General features: G+C 40.1%; 1 protein-coding gene and 1 long non-coding RNA gene across 3 annotated transcripts in view; one reads left to right on the top strand and one right to left on the bottom strand.

Moving 5' to 3' along the window:
* Positions 1–10,753, top strand: part of LOC143170312 (uncharacterized) — a 28,178-nt gene extending 17,425 nt beyond the window's left edge. Inside the window, exon 4 of the long non-coding RNA XR_012997034.1 lies at positions 9,265–10,753. This is a non-coding gene — a long non-coding RNA (uncharacterized LOC143170312). The remainder of the gene's footprint in view (positions 1–9,264) is intronic.
* ASMTL (acetylserotonin O-methyltransferase like) overlaps positions 1–15,610 on the bottom strand; it is a 31,857-nt gene extending 16,247 nt beyond the window's left edge. For both annotated transcript variants that reach the window (XM_076358469.1, XM_076358462.1), the window contains exons 1-7: positions 15,466–15,610; positions 13,694–13,825; positions 11,823–11,870; positions 11,116–11,180; positions 9,021–9,082; positions 6,664–6,772; positions 1,033–1,459 (exon numbers count right to left, since the gene is read on the bottom strand). In XM_076358469.1, the coding sequence (XP_076214584.1) occupies positions 1,033–1,459; positions 6,664–6,772; positions 9,021–9,082; positions 11,116–11,180; positions 11,823–11,870; positions 13,694–13,825; positions 15,466–15,558 (936 nt within the window). In that variant the 5' untranslated portion in view covers positions 15,559–15,610. The remainder of the gene's footprint in view (positions 1–1,032; positions 1,460–6,663; positions 6,773–9,020; positions 9,083–11,115; positions 11,181–11,822; positions 11,871–13,693; positions 13,826–15,465) is intronic.
* Between the last annotated feature and the right edge of the window lie 237 nt (positions 15,611–15,847).

The following is a 15,847-nucleotide window of genomic DNA, read 5'->3' as shown; positions in this document are numbered from 1 at the left end:
AGGAAGTTCACAAACGCAGCAGTCTCAAGGCTGCTTTATTCCAAATTTCTCAACACTGCTTTGCATGCCTGCAAGCAGCACGCCCACAGATCTACAGTGACCACACTATGGTTTTCCTTCAGATCCAAGTACAACTTTCCGCTGTTTCAGCAAAACCATTGTCCATTGTCTTGCATGTTTCCCTCCATCACCCCTCAAATTTGTTGTATCTTTAAATCCAGGTTTGTCATTTCACTGCCACTTTAGCAGTTTTTTTACCTCTTCCTAAAACAAGAATGACTTGATGGAGATCAGTGATCTATTAGAATCATTGGTGTTCATTTCTCCTTCACCTTCTCCACTATTGTCTTCACTACACTGGAGCTGTGAGTAGAAAACTTGGCAGCACTTAAAATGTCCAGCTACTCATTTCCCATCACACTTGGCTGCTACACAGAGCATGAGACCATCTGTTTGTAAGCTGTTACATCTATGTTTCCGTGAGATACTGCATGGAGATTATTCAGCTAAACATACCTGGAACATGAAGCAGTGTATAAAAAAAAAATCTCCTTAATAGGGAAAAAAAATTAAGATATTCCACAGAATTCTAATGCTAAGCATTAAAAGTTAGAAAGGAAATAATATATGCAATTCTTGTCACCGTTTTAAGTCAGGTAAGTTAACCATATTAAATGCTTTCTTTGCAGTGTACATAAACATAACTTCCTGCTTGACTGTGCTCGTGATCAGTTTAAAAAAAAAACAAAAAAATCAAACCTTTTTTCCTCTCAAGAGACAAATTTTTATCAAATGGGTAATTGAAATTTCACAGAACAGATAAAAGCAAATACCAAAAACCCCAATGTTTGCACTGCACCAGAAGTTTCAGCTATCTTAGATTCTCTGCTACTTCAGTGGTCTTTTTATACTAATTATTAATACATTCTTACCCCAGCTCAAGTATTTCAAATTACCTGCTATATATTGAAGTCCAATGAAACAATCATATCAGTCAGCAATGTAATGAGTAGTTTTATTTTTTGCCCTTACCTTTGAAGCTCTAAAACCATCCATCAGCTCTAGAATTTTAGATGGAAGTTTTGCTGCACTTTCCAACACTCCATTCTGATTTTCCAAAGGTACCATAAAACCAGTTCTGACACTAGAACTGTTTTCGGAATTGTAAATAGCTCCTGAGGAACACATCCCACTGCTGTCCAACTTACTAGCACCTTTGTGCTCTGTGAAATTTGAAGATTCACTTTCTCCATCACTTAGGTTCTCAAAAGTGTCCACGGAAGGGATAGAGTCATACTTTTTATGTTGTACATTATGTTTAGGGGGCGGATAGTATAATTCTGCCAGCTTTTTGCAGAAGTGATTCAGAGGAAATCCCACCACATTCAAGAAGTCTCCGTGGACATACTCAACTAACATTCCACCAAGGGCCTGGATTCCGTATCCACCAGCCTTGTCCCTGGGGGAGAGAAAGCAAAAACGACATAGATCTAATTAAGGTTAAGAGTAAAGGTAGCACAGAACACAAATAATCCACCAGTACTGCAGAGTCTGGAATAAACACTAGTGTACTCAAGTTAGAGGTGGATTCAATCTACTAGGTAGGCTCAACACTTCAATTTATAAATCACAAGATAAATATAAGGATCAGTATTTCTACTAAGGGTGAGTAGTCTTTATGCTTCACACGGTCCAAGTGCCACAGTCACCTAAGCAGGAGGTCCATCAGCTGACTGCAGTCAGATTGTGTTGCCATAGGTTACCCAGCATTCTCCAAGTCCTGGCTACCAAAAAGGTAACAGCAAGAGTCACTGAGACCAACATTGCCACTGGGTCACGCAGCTGCATACTGACCTAGCTCTATTCCACAAGAGGCGACTTGCGGATCTCAGTCATAGGAATATCTCAAATGAGGATCAGGAAGATAAGACTTTCTTGGGGAGGAGCAACCTGCATCTATCTTTATCCTTTTGTATCTAAATACAAAATCCACTACTATCCCATTCAGCCCTATCCAATTCTTGTGTAACCCTCTGAGATACAAGTAGAGTTGTGGTTCACAACACTGTGCTCTTAGATGTCAAGGTAATACTAGTAACTTGGCACAGGAATGTATTTTCACAGAAAGTAACCTTGGAAAACTAATTTGTCTTTAGGTGTAATTATGCAAATTCCACTGTGTGGAATGGAAATGCGTACAGGCAGATAAGCTGCAATAGACGCAACAATTTTACTGTTCACATATAAGGAACAAGGCAGTTAGAAGTATGCTTACTACATGATAACACCAGAATCTGAAAGCCTAAGTCAGCAAGCTTTGAAACCAAAGGTCAGTCAGTCTCAGATCTATTAACTTCAGATAGTATGGAATCACACAAACTATTTGTGAAAGAAGTTTACTACACAAAGAAGGTTGTAGATTTTTTATCTTACGATTTGATCAGAACCAGTTCTTTACGTTTTTAGAACTTAGTTCTGGATTCCCTTTCAGATAGTCTAAGAGAAACAGAGGAATTGCCATCCCAGCAAATGGGATTTTTGAATTGCTATAAACTAGGGAATGGGACTTTTCCTTTATCTTCCATTTTAAGCACCACTGTATAGCTTTGTCATTGTTTAAATTATTCCTTCTTTTATAACATACTTAAGACTTACACCATCTAAATTAGGAATATTCTAATGACTAAAAAGTCTTTTCATTTTAAAATGAACTAGCAGTCCAGTAGGATGAAGTCATTCTGGTATATGCTGACAGGGAGGCAAAAAAACATTGTGACCATCAAAAGTAGTGGTGTCATACTGCCAGCAAGGACATTAACACAATTGGCCTCATCTTGTTTATTTTTATACAGAACTTTACATTCTGGCATTGGATCCTACTACAGCTACAAGTGCAAAAGCATGAGGCTATGTAGTTAGTAACAGTTCCATTGATTTTTCAACAAGTGTCTTCCATGCTAAAACCTAGAATATAACAGTATTTACACAGCTCTCATAACTAGTTCTGGCTAATCTGGCTTTTGTAACTGGATACTTTTATTAGCATAGCACTAACTTTAAGGCTTCATTTATAACACTATGCACAACATCAGTTAATTTGCATTATAATAAAAAAATACAACTCACTTTAAAGACCTTTTGACAAACAATAAGATCACTGCTGCAACCAAAACATTTTTCAGTAACTGACTGTTGTAGGGGATACATGATTTCAGCAGGAAAGTGCGCAACACCTACTGATTAAAAAACAAAAAACCCCACACACGAACAACCCCACACACAATACAGCACGAATGTGTGCAACATCCACTGATCTTTTTTAAAAAAAAACACAAACAGCAATCAAACCCACACACAATACAATGGGAGAAAAAATATTAAGAAAGCAGTAAAATAGAGGTAATTCTTGAAAAGCACATTTCCTTTATTAGCTGTAGAACTCTAACTTTAGTCATGCCACAAAATAGTATATCCATGCATACAATAGTGAATTATCCAACACAGAGCCAATGATCAAATAAATCACTGTTGCACTAACAAGCACTACTGCTCCTACAGATGAAAGGAGATGCTTGGCTAGGTTTTAGGTGGGTTTCCAAAGGCAAGAACACATGTATGACAGTTATACATGTCTTGGCCTATACAGTTGCATTAGTAGAAATACAGACAAATTTCAGTCACATTAGAGCCCATCTGAGCTAGTGACTGGGCTTCACTAACAGTCAGAAAGATATAGATACATCACTGACAAAGTTCATCTTTACTGAAGCAAACATTTCAAATACATTAGAAGCTGTACACTAATTTCTTGCATCTCTATCACCTATTAGTTAGTTGACTGGATACCCAAGCTTAGTTATCTTCACATATCTACAAATCAGACAAATGCCACCTTTAGTTCCTTTAAATATGAAGTTAGTGGTTTTGTAGAGCAGAGACAAAAACTACTGGCACGACAGAGGTAAGGAGAAGCAGAATTTGGTCGCCTATCTCTTGGGAGAGGTAACACCTAGATGCCCGGTCAGCATACACGCGTCATGGAACCAGTCAGAGATGCATTTCCATTTGCAAAGGAACTTGCAAAGGAGCAGAGGTAGGCAGGTACAAGAAAGATTTGCTCGTAAGTTCTGGTGAATGTAGAACAGCTATTACATGCTGAGGGAGTCAACTGTAGCAACACAATAGATTAAAAACAATATTCAAAGTTAATTCTAGTATAAGAACAGTACAGCTCCCCTTACTTCTGTAATCCTGCACCGGGAAGATTTTTGCTCTTATGCTTAAGAGCTGATAACCTCAAGCTATCCATGAGCTAATTTGTGCTGTGAGACTGTAATTACTCATAAAATCTAAAAGATACATTTGCTATAGCTTTGAAGGAAATAACTCTTAAGAGAAATCATACAAGGGAAGAAAGTTAGACATTTACATTCTACATTTTATTACTTCATAGTTAAGTATGAAACTGTAGAACTCCAGCCTCTGTAATCACCTCTTTCCCAGAGTGCAGTAGGGTCCTTTGGTTTCATTGCCACCGTTCAGAGCAGAGCTACCAAAAACCACATAGGATCTTCAGAGTGGAAGTTGTGAGCAGAGACAGATGAAGTTGTTCACAAGGGAAAGATTACAAAAAAAGCTGGGTCAAAGAGGCTGGCAGGAACTAAGTCTAGTCGTTACACAAACCCAAAACAGTTAGGATTACTATGGTCCAGCCCTCTTTCTACAGAGAGCCAGAAAAGAAGAAAGAGACCCTGCCAGCAGGAAGAAAATCCTTGGCGGGAAAGAGGAACAGCAATAAAACAGAAAAGGAAAGGCCATCTTTCTGCAGCCAAAATAGTGCTTTTCACTCCTCCCTTGTTCATACTTTGAGCCATCTATATGTTTTTAGAATTAGTTCCTGTGTCACCAGTGACTGACTCTTAAAATACTATACGCCAATTTTGTCCTTGCTATAAAAAGAACTCAATCCAATCCTCAACAGCACAAGAGAGTCAATTTTCTTTTCATTTTTCATGTGACCATTAAGTCTCCTATGATTTCACAAATTAAGTTGCCATTAAAAAAAAAGAAACAAATGGTCACTTGAACTGCAATAGTGTTTAGAAAAACCTGTATGTACATAAATGTGTAACCGGTATGGGTGGCCACGGAGGAGGGGACAAAAAAAAAACCCAACCAAACAAAAAACCCCATGAGAGACTTCTTACTGTTTTGCAAAATTTATAGGACACTATATTTAGTAGTTCCTTCCCAAGGCCAGAGCAAATGCTTCCTATCCTCTTGATTATATGAATGAAGATTGATTGGCTTCTGCTCCAGAGAGTAACGAAATACATCCTCTGAACCTTTGGTCCCTGAGAAACCCTTGCTGTCACACACCCTGTTTAGCAGAATGAACAGAATTACCCAGTGCTGCTCATGAGCCATTTTGCTGCAGCGCAGCACTGCTAAAGCATATTTTCTTCCAGAGGAAATAATCAGAATTTCCAAAATATTTTTCAACCTGACATTCTTCCTGAAAACCCACGGTCATTTCTCCTTCAAACTGCAACTTTCTGGTCAGCTGCATACTAAAGATCACCTTCCAAAAACCTAACTAGGAATTTCTGTTACAAATTTTATTCTTGCCAAAAGATTCTTCTCTGTATAATCCAATTTTGCTTCAGTCTCTAATAAGCTGGGAACCTTACATGTTCAGAAAGTATGCCTCATTCACACATAAGCACTTAAATAAATCCAAAGTCTACACTGGTTCCTCCTTCCCCAGTAAAACATGACTGTATTGTTTTATAGCACAACTGAGTGTAAAAAACACCACGACTGATATTCTTACACAGTCAAAATTGAAGTTACAGAGGCAAAAGTTCACCTCAGATCACCAGATATGCAGTCCATAGCGCTAACTATGGCTTGATTTGCATTCACTAAGCTTCAGCTAACACAAAGGAAAGGCAAATTCCATAGTCACCAACATTCCCTTGTTGTCTCCAAGTAAGTACTTTTTTTTTTTAAACAATCTAGTCAACTTCATCTTAGGAGTAGTTAGGCATTCTGTTCTCATCCTATTTCTTCTGTGGAATCAATGTTGTCTGTAAGTAACTAGTATATTGCAAAGGTAGAGGAAACACATAAGCTGAGAGACAATTACGGAATAAGAACACATATAAGCTGGCCACAAGAATAAGTGAAAATTAAGTTGGCATTTCTTGCATCAGAACAGTGCGATTTTGATACACTAAATAAACCAAGTTCTGGCTTCTTTCAGTAAAGTTCTCCAATACCATGATTATCCAATACTCACTCTATTCACCTGTTTTATAATGAGAACTTCCCATTGTCTCAGGTATTCAAACTCCCTGAATGCCTCTGTTAACAGAGAGGTAATTCTATATTGCATGAGTGCTTGCCCTAATCCAGAGTATTTCGACAGTCTTCACTTTTCAAAATTGTTAGGGTACTAAAAAGGTAGCTCACTTTCCCTGGAGGAATGATAGTTCTAGACAAGAACAGAACACTCAACTTGCATCACCCATACTATCATTTATCATATACACACAGCAAAATTTCACAGAACACAGGGCAAAATGGTTTATGCTGGTGGCTAGTAACATACCCTAAGGCCTATTCTCAAGTACTGTGTGATAGCTTCAGGGTCTTACTTACATTGGCTCACCGCTATGAATGTACTCCCATAAGAGCTCTTCAGACAGGTCAGAAAACTTTACTTTAGTTTCTTCATAGAAATCAGTGACTTCTGTTTCTAGCTGATTATCTACAGAAAGGAAGAGGTGTTATTAGAAACAGAAATTGTAGTTTAGAGAGTATAACATCTCAGTTTTATTTCAGTTCATATTCATTTGACGTTTTTGCTTGGGAAAAAATTAAAGATACTACACAGATGTATGGCATGACTAATAATGCGCTGGACACACTCAAGGTCAGGTTGGACGGGGCTCTGATCAACCTGATCTAGTTGAAGATGTCCCTGCCCACGGCAGGGGGGTTGGACTAGATGACCTTTAGAGGTCCCTTCCAACCCAAACTATTCTAGGATTCTATGACAGTGGACTCATAACTTCCCCCAAAAAGTAAAAACTTGCATTTTCAACCTCTGCAGTCCTGTCTTGGGGCTAACAGGTTGCTCTCCCTGTGTGGGATGCACTCTTAAATTAACAATGCTTATGCAGAGCTAGCATACACATCCAGCACACACATAGAATCATAGATTCACATCCAGCACCTTGTACAAAGAAGACTACAAACACCCTTCTAACTTTATGACTGTTGTCAAAGAACTCTTAACAACACATCATAGTTAAACACGTAGCTGTTACAAATGCTTGAATGTGAATGTGCAGCTGTATCTGTACTGCAGACTCAGGCATCCAGCAGTCCCATCAGTAACCATCAGTGTCATTTTCATATCATCTCTCAAGAAGTAACAAGATTATGTCAGACTTCTGTATCTAGAAGTGGTTGAGAGAAGGCCAGAGGTGCAATACAGTACTGCACACCTGGGTGTGGACCCTGCTGCATGTGGTACACTGTGAATCTGATATCATTGCAGATGGAGGCTTTTCCAAAATATGTTTAAAAGGAAACAGCCTTGCACAAATGAGCATGCACGTTACAGGTTAGTAGTTCTCTCTACTTTTTCCTATAAAAATCAAGGTCAGCATCTCCTGTTACTGCTGTTCTGACAGCAGTGGAAATTCTTGAGGGAGAGTAAGAAAGATCCACAGTACAGACCAAGGGAAGAATACACTAACCAACTGATAATGGCGTTAGTGTTGAAAAAACATTTAATGACCCAGATGAAATAAAAAAGTTGTTGCATATGAAGACATATTACTACGTCTTTCAGTATTGATAAAAAAAACGATCAGCTCAAGATGAAAATTCCATCTGTAACATGTGGTACTTAACAACAGCATTGTAATTATAACTAAAAATGTATTCTAGAAAACTCTTCCATTGATTGCATCATTTGGGGAATATACAGACTTATGGTATTTTTATTCATTTAAATATGATGTGGCTTAAATTTGTAAACTTCAAATGAGACGTGCTGTCATACCATCAGTACTGCAGTTGTGTGCACTTTTACTGTCTTCCTAGAGTAAACAATGAAAGGCATTATTATTCTTGCTGGATTGCTCACAGGAACCCATTGATAACATGTTTTATTTCTTTCGCAGCAGCTCTCTTTCTACTGTACTAGCATATTAGTAAGGGTACTGGTTCACTGACTATTTCTGTTACAAGAGTTAAGAGCAATCATCCCCATAAAGACTAAAAGCTGTAAATAATTTGTCTACAGAAAGACTATGTCCAGTGAAATTTCAGACAAATGATCCTTGCAAAAGTTCCACTAAAAGAATATTGGCATAATTATCAGAGGAAGTCCCTCAAACCAAACACTACTCAAATTATATTAATGGCACAGTTCTCATAAAAACCACTTCCTTACTGTGTAAATTATCTTATAAAGAACATTGATGTATTGCTCCCTACAGTTCATTAACTGTCTGAGGCATTAAGCCATTACTTCACTCATCCCCTAAAAATGGGGTCTAAAGTTTCCCTTATTTACTGAAAAATGAAGTAACTACAGATACGGCAACCGCTTGTATCCATCACCTAGAGTAACTAGAACACAGGAATAAAGTTAATATGGATCAGATTCAGCGCAGTTTGTAGTGCCTTAATTGAATTTCATTTAGAATATTCCCACAATTTACACTGGTCTTTTAATTAGTCCCATAGCTTTCAGAGACAGCATTTCTAAAGTCTGTCGTATTTTGTCATCCTCTTTCCTGTGTGAAAACTGAATACAGTAAGAAGGTTGGCTTTTGTGGGGAGTTTTTAATTTATATATTGGTAAGGTAATTCTCATCTTGAATAGGAAGCCAATTCAGACTGTATATGAAAAATTTCCATCCTGTTTCTTCACTTGTACAAGTCCTTATGATAGTAATTTTTAATGAAAATGCCGAGTTTAAATAAAATGACACATGTACCTTTACTGCTGCAATGTATAATAGCCACTCCTGTGAACACACTGTGCTCTTTCCCACTCAACCTGTCAGGGAAAAAATGTGCATTAAGCAACACTTTTATGAAATCTGTCATGCGCAAAAATGTTCTACATGATTGTGTCACTACAGCCTGAGAAACAGACCATTATATTAATACATCATTTGATGGCTCTGACATGTATCCTGACTAAATACATTTTATTTTGTTTTTTTATTTCAATTATAGGTGAAAAGACATTGGCAAAACAAAAAAATACTATCAAGAGATTCAGTTATTTCAAGTCTCCAAAACCTCACTTGTACCGATGTCCACAATTTGGAACAGTAGTCCATGGTATCAGCTTATTTAGTGTACGCAGAGAGAAGTGACTATTTCAAGTGCATAAGAAAAAGCCAATCAGCATAAACATTACCATTACGGGCACCTTCACTGAAAGCTGGCAATAAATAGCTAGATGATGCAACTTAGACTAAACAAGTGACAGGCAACTAGAGTTTACGTACTCATTTAATCCAGACTGGCCCCCAGGGATCCCATGGCAAGCCAGAGTAACAGATGCAGAGTGTTGAGGAAGAGAGCCTATATTCACTTACCCCAGACCCATGTGCTCTCTTGTAGTGGCTCCAGAGCGCCACACTGTGGCCGATTAATTTTGAGGGCTTTAAGTTTATTAATCTAATGTGTAAGCAATGGAAGTAAAATAAATAGCATGAGAACTTGGGTCTTTGAAGAGACTAATTAAGGAATAGTCTCCTAGAGATTAGCCAGGCTATTATTTGATGTGATCAGAAGCATCTCACACTCTTACTATCCCCCACAAGATTCCACATAATTAATTGTAAGATGAAACAGTGAGTGAAAATTTTAATCTGACACCCTGGATATATGCAAATATATATCTTGTCTGCATTTCTTCTTGTTCATATAGAACAAAATTAAAAGGAGTTCTAAACTAAATTTTAAGTGCATTTCATATCCATGATTAAAAGACTGACCTACTGAACTTAAAAAAAAAAAAGCCAAAACATTTGCATGTGTTAAGTAGACTAAGCGCTGTTAAAAAAAAAAATACTATTTTTGAACTAACCAAACTTGGCATGATTTCAAGCAAAAGCAGTTGTGAGAAATCTCTTGCCAGACAGACTCCTTTGAGAATCTCCTACTAATAACATATGCTGCTGTCACTTTAAAAAAAAAAAAAAGACTACTACTTTTAAGTTAGTAACATGCCACAAAGGATCAAAAATTCAGCCTAAGTCATCAATGAAAAAAAAATTATTTAAAATAGACTTACAGAGCAAAACTCCAAAAACTACCAAGCCACTTGTATTCTCTCTTTAGGAGATGCCCGAGTTAGAGCGTAAACTGGTGAAACAAGTAGTGCACCTTTTCTGTATTCCCCCCATAAAACAGAAGCACGCTTGGAGATTTATCATGTCATCCTTCAGAAAGGAGGTGACTAGACTTATTTAGTTGGTGTTTCTTAAAAAAAGAGAGTGCTACAAGATAACATTAAGCTTGTAGGGAAAAATATCCTTTAGGAAAAAAGCAGAAGCCTCAAAAAACACCAGCCCATCATCCATAGAAAACACTGATGGAAGTAGATTTTTCTTCCTCAGTTACACTATAGAATATAAAGCGATTGTCCATGGACACGTATCACCATGTACTTTCTTGTACATGCAATATTCTTCCATTAAATGTCAACCCTCAAACCGCTTCTATGATGGTTCTGTCCTCTTTCACATCATGATTTCTCTCCAGATCTCCCCTTCCTGTACCAGCTGAAGCATACATACAGTCTTGCAATAAGTGACTCTGAAAACTAATCAAAGCAAAAACAAAATGGTTCATTATGTCCCTGATCAGCTTCCTCAGGTGAAGGGGCAAGAGCAAGCAGCTATGGGTAACGTAAAAACAGGTCTAACTTTTTCAGTGGCAGAACTGGCTTACACTATTTAAAAATGATTGAAAAATTTGTGTCCACAGAGTTCGTCATATACATCAAGGAATCTGTACAGCTTCTTTTAAAACAGCTTAATATACACATTTGGAATCTTACTTAAAACTACAGACCTTGACAGCATCCTATACGCATCTTGCTTATCAACTGGTTTCTCCAGGATCTGCTCATCCACAGTCTAAAACAGAAAGACAGCGTGAGTGTGCTGCTTTTTCTTACTTTTCAGAAACTGAGGTCAGAAATGATGTTTAAACCATGATTTCAGCCAGGGCTTCAAACATGAGTCTACTGAGTAGAGCAAGAAGCACAGACACTTTGGTAGAACAGGTAATTTAGTGTCAAGCACATAATGAGTGCAACACTCTACCCTCCAGTGGCTGCAGCTCTCAAACAAAAGCATAATTCAACTTCTTCTGTCCTTAACCGCTCACTGTCTCTGTGGAGATGACAGGTATAAAGTGATGCCCGCTACAAGGCACAATATTGAACAGTTCACATAATCTGGACTTCCTGACAGTCAACAGTTGCCCGAGAACAGAATTTCTATTACATACTAGAGGATCCAAGGCAATACTTACGCAATACTAGTGTCTCTGCAAAAACAGCAGCAAGGCTTCTAGCACTCAAGATATCAAAAATTTCCTTGTTGGGAAAAAAAACCTGAAAACCCACACCCACAAAACCCAAGAGACACATCATACTGCGGGTATAACTTCTCAGTGAAGATAGTTTTCAAACTTTAACTTCAAACCTAAAGATACAAGTATTTTCTACACTTGTCACAAATTAAAACAATGCTAAACCACGTAAGACTTCTTACCACAATAGTGTCTGCTCCTATGACAACATCAGGTGTTCTCAGGTGTTTCTGCAAAGGCATAAAGAAAGAAGGTATTTCTCAAAAGAGGTAGAAACAACAAAACCTTTTAAAACTTAAGGTAAGAAAACATGAGTTCGCCGGTTTACAGGTAGGCCTCTACACTGACCTGAAAACAAGACACTGTTTCTCCTTTTGCATTGTTTACAAAATAGTAATCATTTATATCACCATAAAAGGAGGAAAACAGGAGGCTTGAGCAGACCATTCTCAGGTCACGATTTTGCCCAAATATGTTACTGATGAACAAATGCATTCAGTAAAGAACTAATTGCATTCTCAAAGGTCAACCTGATCTTCAAGGTGGCATACAGAATTCCTTTAAAAGAAGTGCCCACTGTATGGAAGTCAGGGAGTACAGCATTGAAGCCCTCTAGGATGATTTTTCCAAGCCAAGTTTTGCTGAAAAAAACCCAAACTTTCTTTAGCTACACTTTGCTTATCTCTCTCAAAAGGGAACACACACAGACCATTCTGGGGAACTGAGAGGTAGGGTTATATAAAGATTCCTTGTAGCCTTTTCTTGGCTTTAAACTATAATATGTTCTTATAGCTGAGTTTTGATCTACTTGCACGTTATGAGGTACACAGTTATTATTTAACAAAGCAAGACAGGAAACTTGTCTGTAACTGTGATCATTATATGAAAAACTTTGTAGGGAGGTGATTCTTCTATAGAAAGGCTGTTGATGTGCTTTAAATAGAACTAATTAAAGCTATCATTAAAAAAAAAATCCTGTATGAAGAAGCATTTTGAAATCCACTGAACTAGCATTATCGCCAGCATAGTGTTTTGCAATGAAAGCCCAATGTAAGTCAGTTAGCGAGGTTGGGTTTAAAATCCACTCTCCTAATGTCACACGATTCTCTGAAAAGAAGTCAACGGAAAGCTGGATAACGATTTACATAGGAGATCATGCAATATTTGCTTTGAAGAATGGTGATATCTGGCAACGTTGTTGGTTTAAAGTGTTCGACATTCCTTTTCTGCCATCAGTACAGGTTCGACAAATATACTCTTCTCTTTCAGAGCTATATTATTAGGAAATTATTATGGTACATTTTGTGGGATCTAATCAGCTAGACTTCTGAATAGGTTCTGGTAGAGAACAGCCTTATGTGCTCAAACACAGTGATCACAGCCAAGGGCAAAGTCAAATATGCCACTGATGGTGTAAGTTGTACCACTGGTTTTGATACAAAATGGATGCCTTGACTACAGAACCTGAAATCACATCAGCTTCTCCCTTCTTAAAATGAAATTGCTCGTTTCTTTGTCCACAATGCTTTAAAACAGAACATGTCTTCTTTTTCTGCTTTCTTCCAGCACCTCTATACTCACAAATTCTGAGCTATTCTCTTGTCACAACTGTTCAACTGAACTACTGTTCAATGAAAGCTACAGCAAAGCACTGGATTTACATCAGTGTGTTTTTCTATAGAATCTGCCTCCACAGTCAACAAATACCTGGAATGAACAGGTACAATCCTGTGTCAGGATAAGATCCAGCCACACACCTGACTGTTGCAAGGAACTACCAAGTATACAACCCAAGCGAAAGTAGGTACGCTGCTGACAAGAGATGCAGGCCACTTCTGTTTATGGAAAGCCCGAACTGCAGGCATGAGACCTGCTTTTGATTAGGTGAGCTAATTTCAGGAAGCTATCTTTCACAAATGACAGAGAACTTCCATTTCCCTCTAGTGGGGAAAATGCACTCAGAGACCACCTAAGTAGTACACGCAAATTAAGTCACAGTAACATGCACTACTTAAAGACAAAAATCTCATTGCCGAAATAGCTGGTAACTTACTGCATGCATTCTGTTTGCTACTTCAAGAGCTTTCTGTTTTGCTGTTTCCACAGCATACTCATAAGGGGCTGCAAAAGATGACTTTTCAAGTGTCTCCTTAAACCAGGATGGAACCACCTCAAACCGCAGGCCCTGTAACAAAGGAAAGCAATGCAGTCAACCTAATCTTGTTATTACAGGTTGTTCCCAAGACATATTGAGCAAGCAACCCATTTGATTTTTGCTCTTTCCACTTTAAAGACAACCCCCCTCCCCCCAACCCACACAGGGAAAAAACAGTGCTTCTATTACAGTGTTTAGTGTACATGTATAATTTCCAAGCAGTCCAAAACAAAAAACCCAATTAGAAAGAACTTTTAAACTGGTGTGCTTACTTGATTTTACCCTTATTTACTAGAACCTAATCGCATTAGTAATTGCACCATTCTTCTCCTATAAAAATCTAACAGTATAAAACTTATGCACATCATAAACAGACTATTCTACTACCACTTTTTTTTTATTGAATCCATCCATAGCACTACTTGTGCACCAGTAGTACACATTCTTACAGCTTTACCACCCACACTTCATGTGTTATTATACACATGATAAACAGAAAACAGAGCCAGTTTCTGTATGGTTTTGTCAAAAAAACCTGTTCTTCCTACTTCTTGTCTCCAGGTTATACCTGTAAATTTATTACACCCAGCAGGCACATTATGTTTCTAATAACTTTGGGCATGCTTGAACCTCGGTGCTTCTCCACATGTCTGTACTCTGAAAAGAATATACTTTCTCCCATTTAAGTTCAACTTCTCCCATGGAGAGTAACACTAAGCAATCTAAATTAGATACATTATAATACTCAAGTGCCATTCAATAGCCTCCCGCAGCCTGCCCAGTGAGGTCGACATGTTCCTCCACAGGGGCTGAACGGTCTGAATGAAGGGTCACGGCTTCCTTTGTGCTCCACAAGCGCTTTACAGAAAGAAGAGACAGCTACCTTATTCCCACTGCCCCCCCGCTCATACTACTAATCCCATGAAGCTTTCATATGTTTCAGAAGCCTAAGTAAAATTTCCACATGTTTAGGTGTGAAGTATCTGAAGTAAGGGCAATGGAAGTACATTTTTAATTACTTCAGTCTATTGTAAGACCTTCCAAACTTTTCTGTTTTATGCCAGAAGTAACCACGCCGGCGTTCTTCAGTCTGAGCAAGTCTTTTTTTTGTTCGACTACACCATCTCCCTGTGGGCAGAACACATTAATCCACCCTCATATTAATCTGATCATGCGAAAAACTGACAAACACGTACTTGCTTACAGAGAAAACCTGACCAAGAAGAAGTGGGATTGGAAAAAGAAAAAAATTCCTATGTAAGCCGGCGTGCAGCTCAGGGGAGAGAAACGCGACGGCAGCCGGCCGGCCTCGCGGTTTGGAAGCCCCGAGCGCCCCCGGGTCTCCACGCCGCTGCCCAGGCTGGCAGGCGGGCACAAGCGCGGGGGAGCCCGGCAGCTCCGCCGCCGCCATCGCCCCCCAACATAATAAACCCAGCTGCGGCAGGAGGCACGGTTCGGGCCTGTGCCCGCCCTGTGCTACCGGTCCCCGGCGACTGACGGGCAGGAGGGCCGGGAAGCGGCGGGCCCCGCAGGCCCGGCCCGGCGCCAGGCGGCCGCTGCCCGCGCCCGGCGCCTGCGCACCCCGCAGCGCCTCGGGCTAGGGGCCCGAGGGGCAGCACCGCCGGCCTTCTCCCCTGCCCAGGCGAGGCGAGCGGCCCGCCCGCACTCACCACGTTGGTGAGGATCTCCTGCCGGCGCGGCGAGGCGCTGGCCAGCACCACCCTCTTGCTGACCAGCTTCCCCAGCACCGGGTTCAACACCATGGCGGCCGCCACGCCTCAGCCTCCCGCTCCGCGCAGATAGGGGCGGGGGGGGAGAGGCTGGCGGCGGCCTTATACGCTGCCGGAGCCGCGGGGCGGAGCCGGGCCGCGACCCTCCCAGCGAGCCGCGGAGGCCCCGCGGGGCGAAGGCGGGCGGGTAGCCCTGGGGGCCGGGGTGGGGAGGGGAGGGGGTTCGGCCGGTCGGCGCGCCCGCCCCCTGGCCCCCGCCTCGGCCTCTGGGCCCTGTCGGCCTGGCGGAAGTGGGCGTCCGCCGAGAGCGGGGCTGGGCGTG

This window comes from Aptenodytes patagonicus, chromosome 1 (genome assembly GCF_965638725.1).
Source record: "Aptenodytes patagonicus chromosome 1, bAptPat1.pri.cur, whole genome shotgun sequence".
Taxonomy (NCBI): Eukaryota; Metazoa; Chordata; class Aves; order Sphenisciformes; family Spheniscidae; genus Aptenodytes; species Aptenodytes patagonicus.
Note: the sequence above shows the minus strand (reverse complement) of the source record. Positions and strands in the feature narration are given on the sequence as shown.